Raw genomic sequence first — 17975 nt, forward strand, 5'->3', positions numbered from 1 at the left:
ATGACTATGTGCTCATAGGGTTTTTAATATGATATAATTAAAATAAATGGGTAGAAAAAAAATTATAAGCATAATAAGATAAAATCCAATGAGAACTTGTATATCTAAAAATCATTGTGGCATTCAAAAACATGATAAATACTATATAGAAAGTGTGTGTTAGAAATTCAAATCAGTTTATGAAATTTGTAATCCACAAAATATAAGCTATAATCATAAGTCAACCTTAGAATAGCACAACCAATGTATAGACAAGTATGTCACTTGTGAATGCACTAATTAACTTGCTTCACATGTACACTTGTGAATGCACTAATTAACTTGCTTCCACATGTACACTTGAGGGACCAAGGTGAGACATATGCTGATGATGACCATAATAATGATACAAGAACAAAATTTGGTATTTAGAAACACAATTCAGTATTCAAGTTCACTTAAATTAGCAAAGATGCAAGTGAAATAGTATTTTGCCCGAAATGTATCTAAGCAAATATTAAGATCTTCCTATCAAGCCGCAACCCTCTATAGCTGCTCTCGTGTAAATTTTTTGCTCTTCTAATATAATTTCTCGCGCTTATGGTTTAAAAAAAAAAAAAGATGCAAGTGAAATAAATTTGTAGCTATCAACTATTGTTACAATCGAATACAATTTATAATAAATCGCCACATCTTGTGGGACAAACTATGACACTCACATCACTAAAGCAATTTCATGATATAAACTTAAACCAATGTAGGATAATTTCATTCCATAAAACCTGACTTTTAATGAGTGTAAGTCGAATTAGAAATACATGACCACTATATAAACAACTTTAAATCTACATGAAAGAAACCAATATCATAAACAAGTTATAATTTATAGATTTTGTAACAACCTACAACCCCCAGGCTTAATCACAAGTGAAGATTAAAATAGCATGAATAATTTATAAACAATTATGTAACTTGTGAATACACTAATTTACTTGTGAATACACTAATTTACTTACTTCCACTTTCACGCTTGAGAGACTAAGGTGAGGCCTATGAATGTGTGGCCATAATGCTGACATAAGATATGTCTTAAACTAAGTTTGGTGTCATCAAAATTGTATTTTGATGAAATACTTAGCTTTACTAGGAACAAATATTCCTAGAATTGATCACTCTAGTCATATTTGTCCACAAGAAAGCTAAAAAGATGGAAGCTTCAACGAGGCTTGATTCACGGTTTCAAAGTGCTGTTAAGCCAGGATGGAAGCCAGGAGTCTACAAGAGCCCAAGGAATTAACCCTAAATTTTTTATGGTTAAATTCAGTTTTTAATACATGAAAAACCTTAAAAGAGGTTGAAAAAGTCGTGGAGATGCAAAAAGATGCTAACTTTGACGCTCGAGTTAAAGTGCGATTTTTAGCCAAAATAGAGCGAACTTTGCGTTTCTGCCCATGCTGCCTTGTCGACCACACCTATTCCCGTCATTCTAAGTACCTGGATGACCAGATTCTGAGAAGGGACGCAGAAGTTATGAGCAGAACAAGTTGAAGACTGCTTCAGGATCCCAACAGCTTGGGAAGAAAGGTGTGTGCTACAGGTATCCACATGCTACCAAGATGCATGACTGCCTACACCAAGAGCCATGAAGTGAGAGTGCTCCAGGACTCTCAAGGCTGCACTTAGGCTTTCTCTAGGGCTCTCAAGCTATCCCTAAGGGCTTGACGTAGCTGCTCTTCTCTTTCTCTAGGTCTCTCGACTCTCCCCGCAGTATCCCTATCACCTGTGTGTGACAACGGGGCTTGGGAGGGCGAACTAGTCTTCTTCTCTCCTCTTTTCCTCATGCAACCAAGCAATCTATGTGCCAATTCTAAGTGGCAGAAGCTTCCAAAGCCTTGCGAAGAGGGCTTGTAATCTTGATTATCAATACAAGTTCCTTAAGAGGGGGGGTCGGCCTCACATATCTGGCCCTCAACAATATGTCGTTGTTTCTGTGTGTGTTTTTCTCTTCCTCTGGTTATCAAAGTCTCTATCTTGGCAATTAAATTCCGCATAATTGCCGAGTTTATTTCCATTTTAGTTTCATTGGTATCAGAGCTCAAGGTTCTCTCTTTGTTAACCCTCACGGCTCACGGACACCCCATCACCTACGACGGACGTGTATTATGTATTTGGTAGAGTCAAGCACCGGGCTTGTCGGTCCATTAGAGAAAGGTAGAGTGATCACCGATGAGAGGCGCACTCTAACACGAACATGCTAGGGTTAGTTAGCTAAGCATGGGCGCCCAAGTGTGAATGGGGTGAGCTCCTATAAAAGCCAACTAAACCTAATTTTTACTCATTCTCTCATTTGTGCAATAGAAGAGTGCTCTTGCTCCATCTCCATCTTCTTCTTCTTCACCTCCTCGTGTGTGTGTGTGTGTGTGTGTGTGTGTGTGTGTGTGTGTGAGAGAGAGAGAGAGAGAGAGAGAGAGAGAGAGGGAGAGTGTGTGTGTGATCGAGCATTACGAAGGCACGACGGCGGCGAGGCGGTTGAGCGCGGCACGACTGCAGCTTCTTCTTCATCGCGGCGAGGAATCCACCACGAAGGCGAGCGTAGAGCGGTGAGTGACACACCCTTTGCTCTCTTGAGATTGCTAGTTTAGGCTTGTTGTGTGCTTGGAGCCGTTTGTGGCTCGCACACGGTGTATTGGCAAGTCCCTTGCTTCGACAGTGCGGCAAGGAGCGCACATTTTTGGCGCCGCTGCCGGGGATATGCCCTACACTAAGCTCGGTTAGCACTTTACGCTTTCTTGTGGTGCAATTTCTATCATAGGAAAGGCAGGGAATGAGTGTGTGTAGTTGTGTGGAGATTTCTGTTTTTTGCGTTTTCTACGTTTTCTGGTTTGCACTGCACAGTTAGCATTTCTTGTGTTTTTGCATTTTTTGCATTTTCTGGTTCTTTCAAGTTTCAATTTCTACAGTTTCTGCGTTTAATTTTCTGTCAAGTTCCAATTTTCTGCAATTTCTTGCGTTTTTTCAATTTCTGCAATTCTTGCATTTTTCTGTGCTTTTTCAAATTTCTGCAATTCTTGCGTTTTTTCAATTTCTGCGTTTTCTGCAGTTCTGCACAAAAAAAAAAAACTGCGAGTGAGCGGGCGGTTAAAATTTTTTGAAAATAAAAAACGTTTTGGTTGGTTTGTATAAAAGATAGATCGGGATTATTTCCCCAAGCCCAAGCCCAAGCCCAAGCCCAGGCCCAGGCCTCAGTCCTCAGACTTATGATACATACTAGACTCACTCTTATATATATACCCTACTCCCTCAAGAGAGAATGAGAGCATGTGGGACAAGTCCTCCACTTTCCTCCTTTCTCTTCCCACTTGCACCCTTAGACTTTCTAGTTTGGGCCTAGTTCCCTCCTGGAAATTGACAGTTTTAGGGATTCCGAGGGCATAGAGTGACCAAACGGAGGGCTGTAAAGCACGGCACGACCCTCTGACCGATACGCTCGTTTCTAGCTATCACACGGCCCATTCCACGACACGCTCTAAAAAATCTAGCAAAAAAACAAACAAAAAACACGCTAAAAACTAGTCACAAGGCCTCCTAGAGCAGCTTTTTGACACCTTAGGGTATCAAAAGCACACGAGCTGGGCGGGTGCTAGAACACGAGCATATTGAGAGTGCCTCTGTTCATACGGACACCCATTACCCATCCACGATAAGCTCTAGACCCTCAGCGGGGACACAAGGTAGCACCACCCAAGACCCTAAAATAGCCGCTAGTGATTCCTCCTCCGACTCAGAAATCATGGAAGCATACCCTACCCAAAACACTGACAGAGAAGGCCATGCACCTCCCGAAGCTCCACAGCCTAGTACTAGTATGTTTAGCCGTTTCATGGAAACATTAGGTAGAGCTACTCGCTCGGAACCTGATGCAAATGAAGCACACGAAGGGGGTGGGGAAGTGGACTCTCCTTTCACATCGCACGTGGACCCAACACCCCCAAAGAGTGTCCATGTGGATATCCTACCAACTTCTTACCAAGAAGGCCCTGTTGAGCTGCCTCCTTCAGAAGTTCCCTCTAGAGTACCGTTGGTGACAAGTAAAACCACGGGGAGCAACATTGCTTCTACCTCACAAGAAACCGTTAAGACGTCGACTCTAGAAGGATTGTTCATTAATGATCATTGGACATACGACCTCCACACTGAGGTGTTGACGGATCTACACTCTGGCCACGCCTACCATGTAGGATGGATAGAGATTGTACAATCCACCTCTAGTGCCACGAGCATCGAAGATCAACAGAAAATGATCTGTAATGTTATCCATGGCATTATTCAATCAGAAAGGCAAAACCAAGGGGTAAATATACTCTCAACTGGCCCCATGAGATTTCTGGATACGAGCAAGGCTCAACAGCCTACTCTATCACAAATGGAGACTCCTCTAATGAGCCCCATGGACCCATCTTACGTCATTTCATCTGGGGTCTCTATGCAATCTGAGCCTCCAAGCGAAAACTTTAGCTTCCCTAACTTGGCTCAACCCTCTATTAAGGAAAACCCAGTGCTCACTCCAGGGATAAGCCTGACAGAGAATGTACCGATGACATCTACGGTTAGCGCAGTGCCACTACCTAGTGTCGTAGTACCTAATATGGGGCCTCGACCATATGTGCCTCTAGCCCCTTATGCACACATGGCCCCCACACCTCCAATAGTACCACTTGTTTACGCTCCTCGAGTGCCGCTCCCTAGCCCTTATCCGAGTGGACCTATGCCCGGTTATGTTCCATATCCTGCATCATCCACACATATGCCAAGACCGGTACCCGCCCCTCTCCCACATATGATTCCAAGAGTACCTCCACCGGCCCTGCCTCCTCACATAGGTGACTTGGCAGCGTTTGCTCAAACCATAGGTCGATCTATCGCGGAAAATATGCGTCACGCATCTGATAGAGAGCCTAGAAGTAAGGCAGTACAAATTGCCAAACTCACGCAAAAATTCAATGGGGACGAAGATGCTAGAAAACACATTGAAGTGTTTGAACAAGTATGTGATTCCTTAGGGGAACGCAACGAACTACATAAGTGCAATGCCTTAAGCTTGACATTAAGTGGGAAGGCTGGAGATTGGTATAGAACCCTAAGGGTGGACGAGAAAACAATCTACCCTACCCTTCGAAGGTTGTTTCTAAAGGAGTACATACGAGAAGGTGTGCTTTGGGGTGTAGCATCTCAACTACAGAAGGCCGAACGTAAGGAAGGAGAGTCAGTAAGGGACTTCATTAGTCGTCTAAAGCACTTAAACTCTCGTTGCCCTGTAAATGAGCGCTTCAACAATAACCAACTGGTTGATCGATTCATTCGAGGGTTGAGGAATGAAGGAATCTATAATGGACTAGTGATTAGAGGTATCACAAACTGGGAAGATGTCACTGTCAATGCAATCCAATTGGAGGACAACTTGATGATAGCAAGCATGAGGGTGTCTACTGACACGAGATCCACTAGCTCACAAGCCATTGAGTATGAACCCATGACTGCAAAGCCCATTGCCAATGAGCCAAAGGTATTTGAGACATTCTTGACAGACCTCACCAAGGCAATCCAAGAGTCTCTTAAGGATAATCGACCCCCTCAAAATAGTCACATGTATCCAAGAAGGGAGCAACAATGGTGTTCCATTTGCTTAGGTCCACATAGCACTAGTGAGTGCCCTACGTTTAGAGTAAAATTTAATGGAACTTGCAACGCATGTGGTAGGTATGGTCACCAAGCTAAGGATTGTTTAATGATCAAACGTATGATGGCAAATAGACCACTTGTAGCCTGGACGGATGCGCCTCGAGCTCCTGTATTGATGCCTACTCCACCTGTTGAGCAACTACCGCAACACATGGTCCCTAGATCTCAAAATGTTGTACAAGCTACACCGCTACCACCTCCTGTGCTAGGACCGCAGCCCGGGCCCGCATCCAAGAGTCGCCCCTATGAACCAAGTGGGTTGCGAGCCATCAAATGCTTATCCAGATGGCTGTGAGGAGGAAATAGACACTAGTATTGCCTACGGACTTGATACATTGGAAGAGTGTCCTATATACTACATGGAAGATTGTTGGGGGCAAGTCAAGCCGGTTTATCAAGCTGCTGCTCTCGCATCCAGAGGTCAAAATATCAACACCCAGGCTAGGAGGCCACCTCTTCAATGCTACGAGTGTGGTGGACCACATCGAGCAGCGGAGTGCCCTATTAGGCTGCAAAAGAATGCTGCACAGATGCAAATGAATCAAGGGAGCACATCTGCAATGCCAATACTCACATGTAATCGTTGTGGCATAGATCACTTGATTGCCCAATGCCCCTATAACCCAAATGCGCCTAAAATCACACCCCTAAATTTGGTCGAAATTGCTAGTGTGACATCGCCAATACCACCCGTCGCACCCGCTTATGCGATTACACGGTTCATGCTTCAAGGGCAGGCCATATCCTCGAAGAGAGAGATACCGCGTCAGTTATCCAAGCAAAGAAAAAGAAGACACGAAGGAAGAAGTCGCAGAATACGGAAAATTCAAAGCCAAGTTCCAAAACAAACATAGGAACAGGAGATGACCCCGTGTATATGAATGACCTCGAGGATGATTCAGATTCAGTCGAGACAATGGAGACTAGAACCAATACCACAAAGAGAAAGACCGACAAAGAAAACCGTAACATGGAACCAAATGAAAACCGAATAAGAGAAAACCATAAAGAGCCTCTGAAAACACCACAAGTGTTTCCAAATCCAATCCAAGACCCCCAAGATAAACCGCAGGGGCAAAAAGGGAAAAATCGTAAAAAGAAGATTGGGACGTACCCAAACCCAGTAGACGAGATTGAGCAGGTGAAACATCTAAGAGGTTTAGTGGAGGAGACTCAAAGGAAACTAGAACCAGAACCCATGCAGGTCAAAATTCATGACACAGTGTTTCCCACGCAAGTTCATCCACCCCACATGAACCATAGACCGTTAGCCATATCTAGTATCATCCAAGAAGGGAGTGAGGACAGGACATCAGAAAGTGAGCATACACCCTTCTTGTTGGAAAGGATGTTTAACGAAGGAATACCTGATCCCATTGAGGAATATGAGATTCCATCCTCACCAGTTCCTAGTCAAGGACCTACACCCTGCAAAACGCCAATGAATGTTGCCAAACTAGTGGACTTCATGTCTTCTGAGGTCCGAACCACGATCATAGCAAAGCTGTATGGAGATCCTGAGTTATTCCTTGCACTTCGAGCATTCCTTAACGGAGAGCTACGAACGGGATTACCGCAGTTTGCGCAACCAAATAGGCCTGACTCGATTATGATTGATGAGGAAAATCATGTGCAATCACTTGACTTAGATGGACACGAGTCTGTGATCGAGGTATCCATTAACGAATTAGGGCAGTATTTTGAAGGCGACGAGTCTAATGCGACCCTACCCATCACTACCAAGGGATTAACTATAAAGGGAATTCTTGATGGTGGTGCGGGAGTTAGCATCGTTACAAAAGATTGTTGGGAATCCATGGGAAAACCCCGCCTCAGTGTTACTAACATTGTGGTAAAGATGGCAAATGGTACCATAGCCAAACCTATGGGGATGCTCAAGGATCTTAAGATCAAAGTTTTAGGACACAAGGTACGACATACGTTCATTGTCATGGATTTCTCTAAACACCTTATGTCATATGAAATGATTTTAGGACGACCATTCATGAGGGAAGCACAAATGGTTCATGATTGGTCTAAAAATCATGTCTATTTGCAATTCCAAGACTCTGTCCTTAGAGTGGATTTGGTGACTGGTAAGGTACACCCCTTAGGGAGTAAAACCATTATTGATCATCACTCTGACACCACAGTTCACTCGGCCCCACTACAATATTGTTACACTTGTAAGAAGGATACAGACATTGGCCAAGATTCTCCTTATATGGATATCCTACCTGGGATGACTGAGTCGGACAATGTGGATTGGGTCCACTTAGCATCAACCATAGACACTTGGGGAAATAGGGGGACGACTTGGGTAACACCTGAGGGGGATGAAATGCCTATACCCTTAAATATGCTACAAGCAATGCATATCGCTTCCGACAAGACTCATCCTAAGGTAACGAAGAAAACATACAAGTGGGTCCCTAAAGCTTCTTTGGTGACCATAGCTAGTGCTAAAAAACAGAAGCCTTGTAAGAAACGTACCACTCGCTCCAAGAAAAGTAAGAAAATGTTGCGATGGATCCCTAAACGACTATTGGAAGCCCAAGGCTACTATCAAGGAAATGATCAAATCTGAGTGCCAAAACGTAGATTGTGCTCTTACCTATCACCTGACCCAAGTGAGCCCAATCCCGTAGCTCCAAAACAAATCAATGATCGTGGAAAGGAAAAAATCACAGAATGCTACACACCCGCTCCCGAGCTAGTTTGGGTACCAAAGAAAGAACGATTTGTTCCACCTAGCTCAGGAAGGGGGGAGTCCCATGAAGCTTCTAGCTCCTCATGTAATACATCCATAGAGGTAAAAGCTTCTACACAGCCTCCATCTATAGTAGTGGACCTCCATGAAGCTACAAAAGAATCCACACCTCCCAGTGTTCAAGAATCACCTACTGAACCACTTCAAGTTCGATCCTGGGAGAGTACCTTACCACCCTTGCAACTTGACGAGGCACCTAGGGTAATAGAAAACTACTGGCAAAAATCCTCACCTATTACCAACTGGAACAATTGGTTTCAAAGGGTGACAAGCTCATTTCAAACGGTATGATCTACCCAAGGAAGGGGGGAGTGTTTGCTGACAGTCATCATTCATTTGTTTCCCTCTCAACCTTTCTCCCTGACCTCTTAATCTCCGATCTTAGGGAATATACATATAAAGCTTTATACTCACAAAAAACAAAAAAATAAAGAGCAAGAGCAATTAGCAAACGAGTATGCACATTAAAAGTCAAAACATTGACTCAGACCTACACATGTCACATCTGGTACAGTGAAACAGAAACCTATGCCATAAAACACCTTTGATCCTCATCACTTGAGTGATGGAGGGTAGGTAAGATTAGTACGATAGGAGTGTTTCTGTTTTAGAGTTGAGAGATTAGCGAAGTTCTCTTTTCCCACTGATGTGCCTCCTGGAGGTATTCCTTTTGTTTTCTAGTGTGTACAGGAACGTGTTGCTATTGATAGGATTTGGACCTTCATGGAACCTTTCTCTCGTTCACACTTCAAATCAAGCGCGACCATCGACACAAACAGGTGTTTTATGTCCATTAGCATTGCCCTTATCTTTTTGCATCCATGTTTGTCTGCTTTGATTGTGATTGGTAGCATAATACGCAGCGCATTTGCTTACTATCAAACATTTAATTCAATGTAATGTTTTGTCATAATCAGTTGTCTAGGTTTAAAACTCAAGCAGTCCGACTAAGCTAGTTTGACCAAGCTAGGTATTAGAAATCTTCTCTTAATACCATGGGGAATGCCTTCCTAATAAGCAATGGTTACTTAGGTTCTTAATCCGATTTAGGCAGCATTGTATGAAATGTACTAGGGCTTTCTAGTGGGCTTAACCCTATTGACCTTTAGCTTAAGTATTATAAAGGGAGTTTACTAATGTGATGAGCCTGGGGAGGGTAACAATGTTATATGGACCCCCAAAGTTACAAAATTAAAATGCTGAAAATGAACAAACAAAAAATCAAAGTGCCACAATGTAAAATTTTAAGCTGGAAGAGAAATCTCAGCTTGATTTGTTACTTCACTCACATGTATCGCCTATGGTACTAGAGCCCTAGAGGTTCCCAGTGTGGGCGCTTTTCCTTGAAAAGCAAAAAACCCAAGGCATACAAAATAAGCACACACATCATAATTGAATCAATGTGAAAAGACTTTGGGGGGTCAAAGAAAAAGTAATCAATCAGGCGATGATTTCATGAGAAATTCCTTTTATGGTAGCTTAACTACAAGGTTTTCTAGATATAGCCTCTAGTCAGCCCTCGAACATGAATACTTGGCTCTCGCGATTAAACAACTTAATTGACCACAGAAAATTAAGAAGCTTACCCATGGTATTAATATTCGATCTCTAGTGCCTTTCGACCGTCAAATTAGCGACCCCAGACTTGTTTAATTTTTTACCTTTACATCTGTTTATGCATTTGATTACATTGCAATTTAATGTTCATTGCTACCAAATTGTTTGACATTGTTTTACCAATCAATTTGTCTACCTAAAACTGCATATGCTTTTTAAGAGAATGCAATTACTGTGCCAATGTTGTTTGATTTTGCAGTGACTGAAGAAGGCTAAGGACATTCATCTCAAATGCTCTTCCACCTCGATGAATCAGCTTCAACTCAATAGCTTCCGAGGACGGAATCTACATCAGGAAGGGGGGCATGTTAACCCTCACGGCTCACGGACACCCCATCACCTACGACGGACGTGTATTATGTATTTGGTAGAGTCAAGCACCGGGCTTGTCGGTCCATTAGGGAAAGGTAGAGTGATCGCCGATAAGAGGCGCACTCTAACACGAACATGCTAGGGTTAGTTGGCTAAGCATGGGCGCCCAAGTGTGAATGGAGTGAGCTCCTATAAAAGCCAACTAAACCTAATTTTTACTCATTCTCTCATTTGTGCAATAGAAGAGTGCTCTTGCTCCATCTCCATCTTCTTCTTCTTCACCTCCTCGTGTGTGTGTGTGTGTGTGTGTGTGTGTGTGAGAGAGAGAGAGAGAGAGAGAGAGAGAGAGAGAGAGAGAGAGAGGGAGAGTGTGTGTGTGATCGAGCATTACGAAGGCACGACGGCGGCGAGGCGGTTGAGCGCGGCACGACTGCAGCTTCTTCTTCATCGCGGCGAGGAATCCACCACGAAGGCGAGCGTAGAGCGGTGAGTGACACACCCTTTGCTCTCTTGAGCTTGCTAGTTTAGGCTTGTTGTGTGCTTGGAGCCGTTTGTGGCTCGCACACGGTGTATTGGCAAGTCCCTTGCTTCGACAGTGCGGCAAGGAGCGCACACTCTTCTTTCTGAAGGAGAGAGCGATCTACCACACAAGGCAAGGTGTGTTTGCCCATAACTTAGCCTAAGGGTAGGCAGGAGTTATTATTCGTCTCCGCAGGCCTAGAGAGATTGTGGGGAACTGTTGACTTAATAGTGCACTCTTACGGGAGTTACCTTTGGTTTAAGCACTATTGAGCAAGCAGATAAGCCTCGTAGCTCTTACCATCATTGGATTCGACACTGCTAACCCTCCTAGTCTAGTCTAAGTTATCGGTTTAACAACCGCGAAGGCCACAAGTGTGTTGGTGGGAAAGATAACATGGGAGAGCCATCATCATCTTGGCAAACCTTTAACTTCCAAGATGATGTGGGAAGTGCACAGGGCATGCAAGCACTACGGTTGTTGCTGTCGAAGCTACAAGAAGCACAAGCAAACCCCCATCTCAAGTCGTCCGTCAACAACTTGTTGATGACAGAGGATTTGGTGTTGACGAGTGCTCGAAGGCCTCCTTCTCGTGTGGAACCTCTTCACACAGAAGCCGTGGAAGAAATTCCAATGGAGCATGGACCCATGCCCGATGATGGAACCAACAACGAGTATCCTCAAGCTCATCAAAGTCATAAGGGTAAAGCTCTCGAGGAGGGTGAAATACCGAAGGCAGATGAACCGCCTCCCTCTTGAGGTCGAAAGAAAAATCGTATCAAAGAGAGACGCACCAGGAGGTGAAGAAGAGGATCAATTGATGAGTCTTCGTCCTCCAGAAGTGGTCGTAGTCCTCATGGTCGATTTCCAAAGAAGGGGAGAAAGTCACCCTCTCCTCCTTCTAGTCCGTCTTCCGTCTCAGCGGATGATGAAAACTCTTCCAGTGAAACTTATTCCTCGCGTAAAGGCAGGCATCCTCGACGTAAGCAACATGCTTGGAAGAGATCCAACGAGCTTCGCAAGTTTAAAGAAGGTGGGAAGAGCGTCACCTTTCAAACTTATGACGGCTCTTATGGAAATGTTGACAAGGTCCTCACCTTTATCCAACAATTTGACTCGGCCTTCGGAGGTGAAGATTTTACTGAAGCTTCTAAGCTTCGTAACATCGCCATGCACCTCACAAAGTCAGCCCGTCACTGGTGGTCAACTCTACGTGCCCAAAAGGAAGCTCCGAAGACATGGAGGGCATGTAGAACCGCCATTATGAAGCAATTCCTTGATGATGATGCGGAGGATAACGTACTCACTACTTGGCGTAGTCTCAAGTTTTATGAAAGTGAGTCCCTCCAAAGTTATATTGAAAAGTTTTGGGACACCTGTCTCAAAGCAACGGTCTACAGGAACATCAACTTCACCGAGAAGAAGCAACAATTTTGTGCCGGTTTGCTAGAAGATATACGCACTTATGTGCAGGCACTCCGACCCAAGACAATTGCTGAGGTGATCCACTACACAAGAGTGGGTCACAAAATTTTCAAAGCAAAAACTCCCCCAAAGGGAGATAAAGGTAATGGTAGCTCTAATGCAAAGCAAAGTGCAAAGAAGCAGGCTACCCCAAAGACCTACCAAGGAAGAAACCGTCTCTCTCCCGAAGAGATGGAACGCTACCGAAAGGAGAATCGCTGTTTTAGATGTGGAGCGACGGGTCATACCTATCGCGAATGTCCACAACGAAATGCAAAGCGCGAGCCTCCTAAGGTAAGTAACGTAATAAGCACTCCTCAAGAGGAAATTCCTGATGTTAACCAATTATGTTATGTATGGGAAAAAGTCCGTGATCAAAATTCTCTAATTTTGATGGATCCAGGTTCTACCCACAACATAATTTCCATGGAGTTAGCAGAGAAGCTGGGAATCAAGACGGGGGAGTTGGGACCGCTTGAAGAAGCTAAAGGAGCTTTCAAAGGACAAGAAGTGTCAGTCACACCTCTGATTGGCAAACTCCGAGTTCATATACAAAGCTATGTAGAGCCAGAAGAATTCTTTGTTGCCCCTCTAGAATCCCAAGATGTTATTTTAGGAGCTGCTTGGTTTCATAGGAAAGCAGCTAGATTAATTTATCCTGAAAGACTCATCTATTTTTCCCATAAAGGAAAGGATGATATTATCCGCACTCATAAGAAAGGGGATACTATACCCTTAATAAACCATGTAGCTTTTAACAAGTCAATAAAATCATCTCTTTCCGCGTACATGGTTTTTGCAAGGGAACTCAAGTCTGATGATGCCAGTGAACCATTCTCAAAATTGGACACTAGTCTTAAGTCTTTCTTAGATGAGCATGCACATTGTTTTTCTGAAACCACACCTGTTGAGCTACCACCAACAAGGGGAGAACATGACCATAGAATAGACTTGGTACCAGCTACATCTCCACCCAATAGACCACCATATAGGGTCTCTTTAGCTCAACAAGAAGAAATTATGGCTCAAGTTAATGAACTCTTGGAAAAGGGCATGATCCAACCTAGCTCTTCACCCTTCTGTTCTCCTATGCTTCTAGTGCAAAAGAAAGATGGTTCATACCGTATGTGTGTGGACTATCGTGCACTAAACAAGAGCACCATAAAGAATAGATTTCCGGTCCCAAGGATTGAAGATATCTTTGATAGACTTCAAGGATCATCCTACTATAGTAGGATAGATTTAAAGAGTGGCTATCATCAAATAAGGATAGTCCCTGAAGATATCCATAAGACGGCCTTTAGGACCACTTTTGGATTATACGAGTTTCTCGTAATGCCATTCGGTCTAACAAATGCTCCTGCCACATTCAATAGAATGATGGACAGCATATTTAGACCGTATCGTTCTTTCACAGGAGTGTTCTTTGATGACATTATTGTCTTCTCAAAGACACTTGAAGAACATAAGGAACACCTAAGAAAAGTTTTTGAAGAGTTGCATCGCAACAAGCTCTTCATTAATGGTAAAAAGAGTGAATTCTTTTTACAAGAGATACGTTACCTTGGTCATATAATCTCCAAGGAAGGAATCAAAATGGATCCTGAGAAGCTGAAAGTCATTGAAGAATGGCCTCAGCCTAAGAATCTACATGAGCTACGCAGTTTTATAGGCATGTGTGCCTATTATCGTAGATTCATAGAAAAGTTCTCAGTGATTGCCGGTCCTCTCCACGACTTAACTAAAAAGAAAGTTAAGTTCCAGTGGACGAACAAGGAAGATTTGGCATTCCAAATGCTTAAGAGCAAGCTTTTAAGTGAGCCTCTTTTGAGATTTCCAGACTTAAGTAAGCCTTTTGAAGTTCATTGTGATGCATGTGGAGATAGTCTAGGAGCTGTTCTCTTACAAGAAGGGCATCCAATAGCATATGAAAGTAGAAGGCTTGATGCACAAGAGAAGATACTTGGAATTTATGAAAAGGAGTTATTAGCTGCTATACATGCTCTTGAGTCATGGAAGCATTATTTACTTGGCACTCCTTTTGTTTTGCGAGAGGATCATCAAAGTCTTAGGTACTTTATGACGCAAACAAAATTGAGTGAGAAGCAAATGAGATGGGCTAATTTTCTCTCACAATTCCATTTCCATATTGCACATGTAGCAGGGAAGTAAAACCCCGTGGCTGACGCTTTGTCTAGAAGGCCTAGGGTAAATAAGGACTTTATGTCAATGATTGATGATTACAAGAGTGATACTGACTTTGCTTCTATATATGAGCAAGTTGAGCAAGATAATTCAGCCTCTCCTTATTCCATCAAGGAAGGGTTTTTGATGTTTGGCTCACGCCTATGCATCACCAAGACTCTCAGGGATAAGGTAATGCAAGAGTGTCATGAGCCTCCTTATGCGGGTCATAGGAGTACTCAACCGACAATCCAAGCTATGGAGTTATATTTCTATTGGCCGACAATGCGGCAAGATGTGAATGAATATATCTCCAAATGTATAAGATGTCAAAAGGTGAAGTATGAAAGACACAAATCATTTGGTCTATTACAACCTTTACCTATTCCTGATATGCCTTGGGAAAGCATAGCCATGGATTTTGTCTTTGGCTTGCCCAAATCAATGCATGGGAATAATGGAATATGGACAATAGTTGACAGGTTTAGTAAGCAAGCTCACTTCATTCCTGTCAAAAAGACTATTAAGGCGCCACATATGGCCAATCTCTTTATGATTCATATATTCAAGTATCATGGGTTTCCCAAAAGTATCGTTTCTGATAGGGATCCAAGGATGACTAGTCTCTTTTGGTGAGGGCTAGCAGAGAATGTGGGAACAAAGCTCAATTTCTCCTCTGCCTATCACCCTGAGACGGATGGGCAGAGTGAAATTGTGAATTCCACAATTCTCGATCTACTTAAAAATTATGTCAATGAAGTAGGTCAAAATAGTCAATGGGAAAAGTATTTACCGTTAGTAGAGTATGCGTACAACAACACTGTCCATACATCTATTGGTAAAACACCATTTGAAATAGTTGAGGGCTGTCCAAAAGTTCCACCTATTCTGCGGATCAAAGAGAATATTTTTGTTGCCGATGAGTATGTACGGGATGTGCGGGAAGCCTTTGCTAAGGTAAAGGAAGCACTCCAAAGGGCACAAATGAAGAAAAAGTTAGCTGCTGATAAGCATAGACGTCATCTTAAGTTAAAAGAAGATGATTGGGTATTGCTTAAGTTTCCTAAAGCAAGGTTGCACAACACCACAGGCAAGAATCGACAGGGAACCCATACAGGCCATCAAAAGTTTTATGCAAAATTGGCCAAAAGATATTATGGTCCCTTTCAAATCTTACAAAAGATTAATCCAACCTCTTATCGGTTGCCATTGCCCGAGCATTGGCATATACATAATGCCTTTCATGTTAGCTTACTTAAGCCTTACAAAGGAACCCCACCTCAAGCTCCTATAGAGGAAGATCCGCCCGAATTTGATGAGATGGAAGAAATTCTAAGGCCTGAGAGAATCCTTAAGCATGAAGATAAGGTCTTAAGGACAGGCAAGATACTAAGGAGATATTTGGTTAAATTTGCCAATTATCCAGATGAAGATGCTCGTTGGATGCAAGAGCCCCAACTTAAAGAGTCTTTAACTCTTCTTCAAGAGTATAAAGCTTTGTATGATTTGCATGATACACAGGAATAAAAAGGTATTGTTAATTTATGTTTTACGATTTAAGTTTGCACGCGTTAAGTTTTAGTGTACACTATAAAATGGTCAGCTTTTAGAGATTTTCTCTCTTAAGCACTTATGGGCTTGTCACCTCATAAGAAAGGACATGCTATTAAAATGTTTAAGAAGATAGCAATGGACAAATGGTCAGGCTTAGCGGTGATGTTATCTCCTAAGCACTTATGGGTTTGTCATCCCATAAGAAAGGACACGCTATTAAAATGTCTATAAAGATAGCAAATGGACAAATGTTCAAAGGTCAGTTTAGGTAAGGCGGCGCCTCCTAGACCCCTACTAGCTTTGCCACCTAGTATGGAAAGGACAATGCTACGATGAGGATCCAACAAGCACAAATGGGCTGACTCTCTCTGCCATGGATGCATAGTTGAGGACAACTATGATTTTATGACGAGGGAAATGTCATCAAAATTGTATTTTGATGAAATACTTAGCTTTACCAGGAACAAATATTCCTAGAATTGATGACTCTAATCATATTTGTCCACAAGAAAGCTAAAAAGATGGAAGCTTCAACGAGGCTTGATTCACGGTTTCAAAGTACTGTTAAGCCAGGATGGAAGCCGGGAGTCTACAAGAGCCCAAGGAATTAACCCTAAATTTTTTATGGTTAAATTCAGTTTTTAATACATGATAAACCTTAAAAGAAGTTGAAAAAGTCGTGGAGATGCAAAAAGATGCTAATTTTGATGCTCGAGTTAAAGTGCGAGTTTTAGCCAAAATAGAGCGAACTTTGCGTTTCTGCCCGCGTTGCCTTGTCGAACACATCTATTCCCGTCGTTTTAAGTACCTGGATGACCAGATTCTGAGAAGGGACGCAGAAGTTATGAGCAGAACAAGTTGAAGACTGCTTCAGGATCCCAGCAGCTTGGGAAGAAAGGTGTGTGCTACAGGTATCCACATGCTACCAAGATGCATGACTGCCTACACCAAGAGCCATGAAGTGAGAGTGCTCTAGGACTCTCAAGGCTGCACTTAGGCTTTCTCTAGGGCTCTCAAGCTATCCCTAAGGGCTTGACGTAGCTGCTCTTCTCTTTCTCTAGGTCTCTCGACTCTCCCCGCAGTATCCCTATCACCTGTGTGTGACAACGGGGCTTGGGAGGGCGAACTAGTCTTCTTCTCTCCTCTTTTCCTCATGCAACCAAGCAATCTATGTGCCAATTCTAAGTGGCAGAAGCTTCCAAAGCCTTGTGAAGAGGGCTTGTAATCTTGATTATCAATACAAGTTCCTTAAGAGGGGGGGTCGGCCTCACATATCCGGCCCTCAACACTGTGTCGTTGTTTCTGTGTGTGTTTTTCTCTTCCTCTGGTTATCAAAGTCTCTATCTTGGCAATTGCCTCAATGATGGGGGCAGAAACATTAGAGTGGTGAGCAATCATTGAGGACGATTTAACTACTTGGGGCTATGATTGTTTGTTATAGTATAGGTGACATTTCTTGAGTGGTAGTGACGAGAGCCTTTTGAAATTGAGGCAACATGTGTAAGGCAGGAGGCTCCTCGACAACAAAAAATGCCGAATTTCGAACTTAGTAGCCTGAGCAGTGTGGGAAGCAGGCCGAATTCAAGAGCCGCGTGGGTGAGCTTGCGTGTGAAGCAGAATTTGCGGGCTTGGTGAGCAGAGGTCGGACCTTGATGCAGCACAGGTGTGGAGCAAGGTGGATTGTGGGATAGAGGACACCGGACTCCAGTTTTTGCTGCAAGGAGTGATGCTGTGATTTGGGAGGCGGGGTCTATCTGGCAAGGCCCTCATGAGAAACTCTCATTTTGTATGAAGCTTGATAGTGTCACACCTCTCTTCAAGCCCTTGGCTTTGAGT

The 17975-nt window shown here is 43.2% G+C and overlaps 2 protein-coding genes across 2 annotated transcripts; both read left to right on the forward strand.

The window, feature by feature from the left end:
- The first annotated feature begins 11333 nt into the window (after positions 1 to 11333).
- LOC147424153 (uncharacterized) lies at positions 11334 to 11696 on the forward strand. The gene has a single exon (XM_086501329.1). The coding sequence runs from the start codon at positions 11334 to 11336 to the stop codon at positions 11694 to 11696; it is 363 nt and encodes a 120-aa protein (XP_086357455.1).
- Positions 11697 to 11865: 169 nt separating this feature from the next.
- LOC147424154 (uncharacterized) lies at positions 11866 to 16112 on the forward strand. Its single transcript, XM_086501551.1, has 4 exons — positions 11866 to 11970; positions 12027 to 13452; positions 13819 to 14473; positions 15836 to 16112. The coding sequence occupies exons 1-4, from the start codon at positions 11866 to 11868 to the stop codon at positions 16110 to 16112; spliced, it is 2463 nt and encodes an 820-aa protein (XP_086357677.1).
- The last annotated feature ends 1863 nt before the right edge of the window (positions 16113 to 17975 follow it).

Source organism: Adiantum capillus-veneris, chromosome 26, assembly GCF_014529385.1.
Source record: "Adiantum capillus-veneris isolate H3 chromosome 26, ASM1452938v2, whole genome shotgun sequence".
Taxonomy (NCBI): domain Eukaryota; kingdom Viridiplantae; phylum Streptophyta; class Polypodiopsida; order Polypodiales; family Pteridaceae; genus Adiantum; species Adiantum capillus-veneris.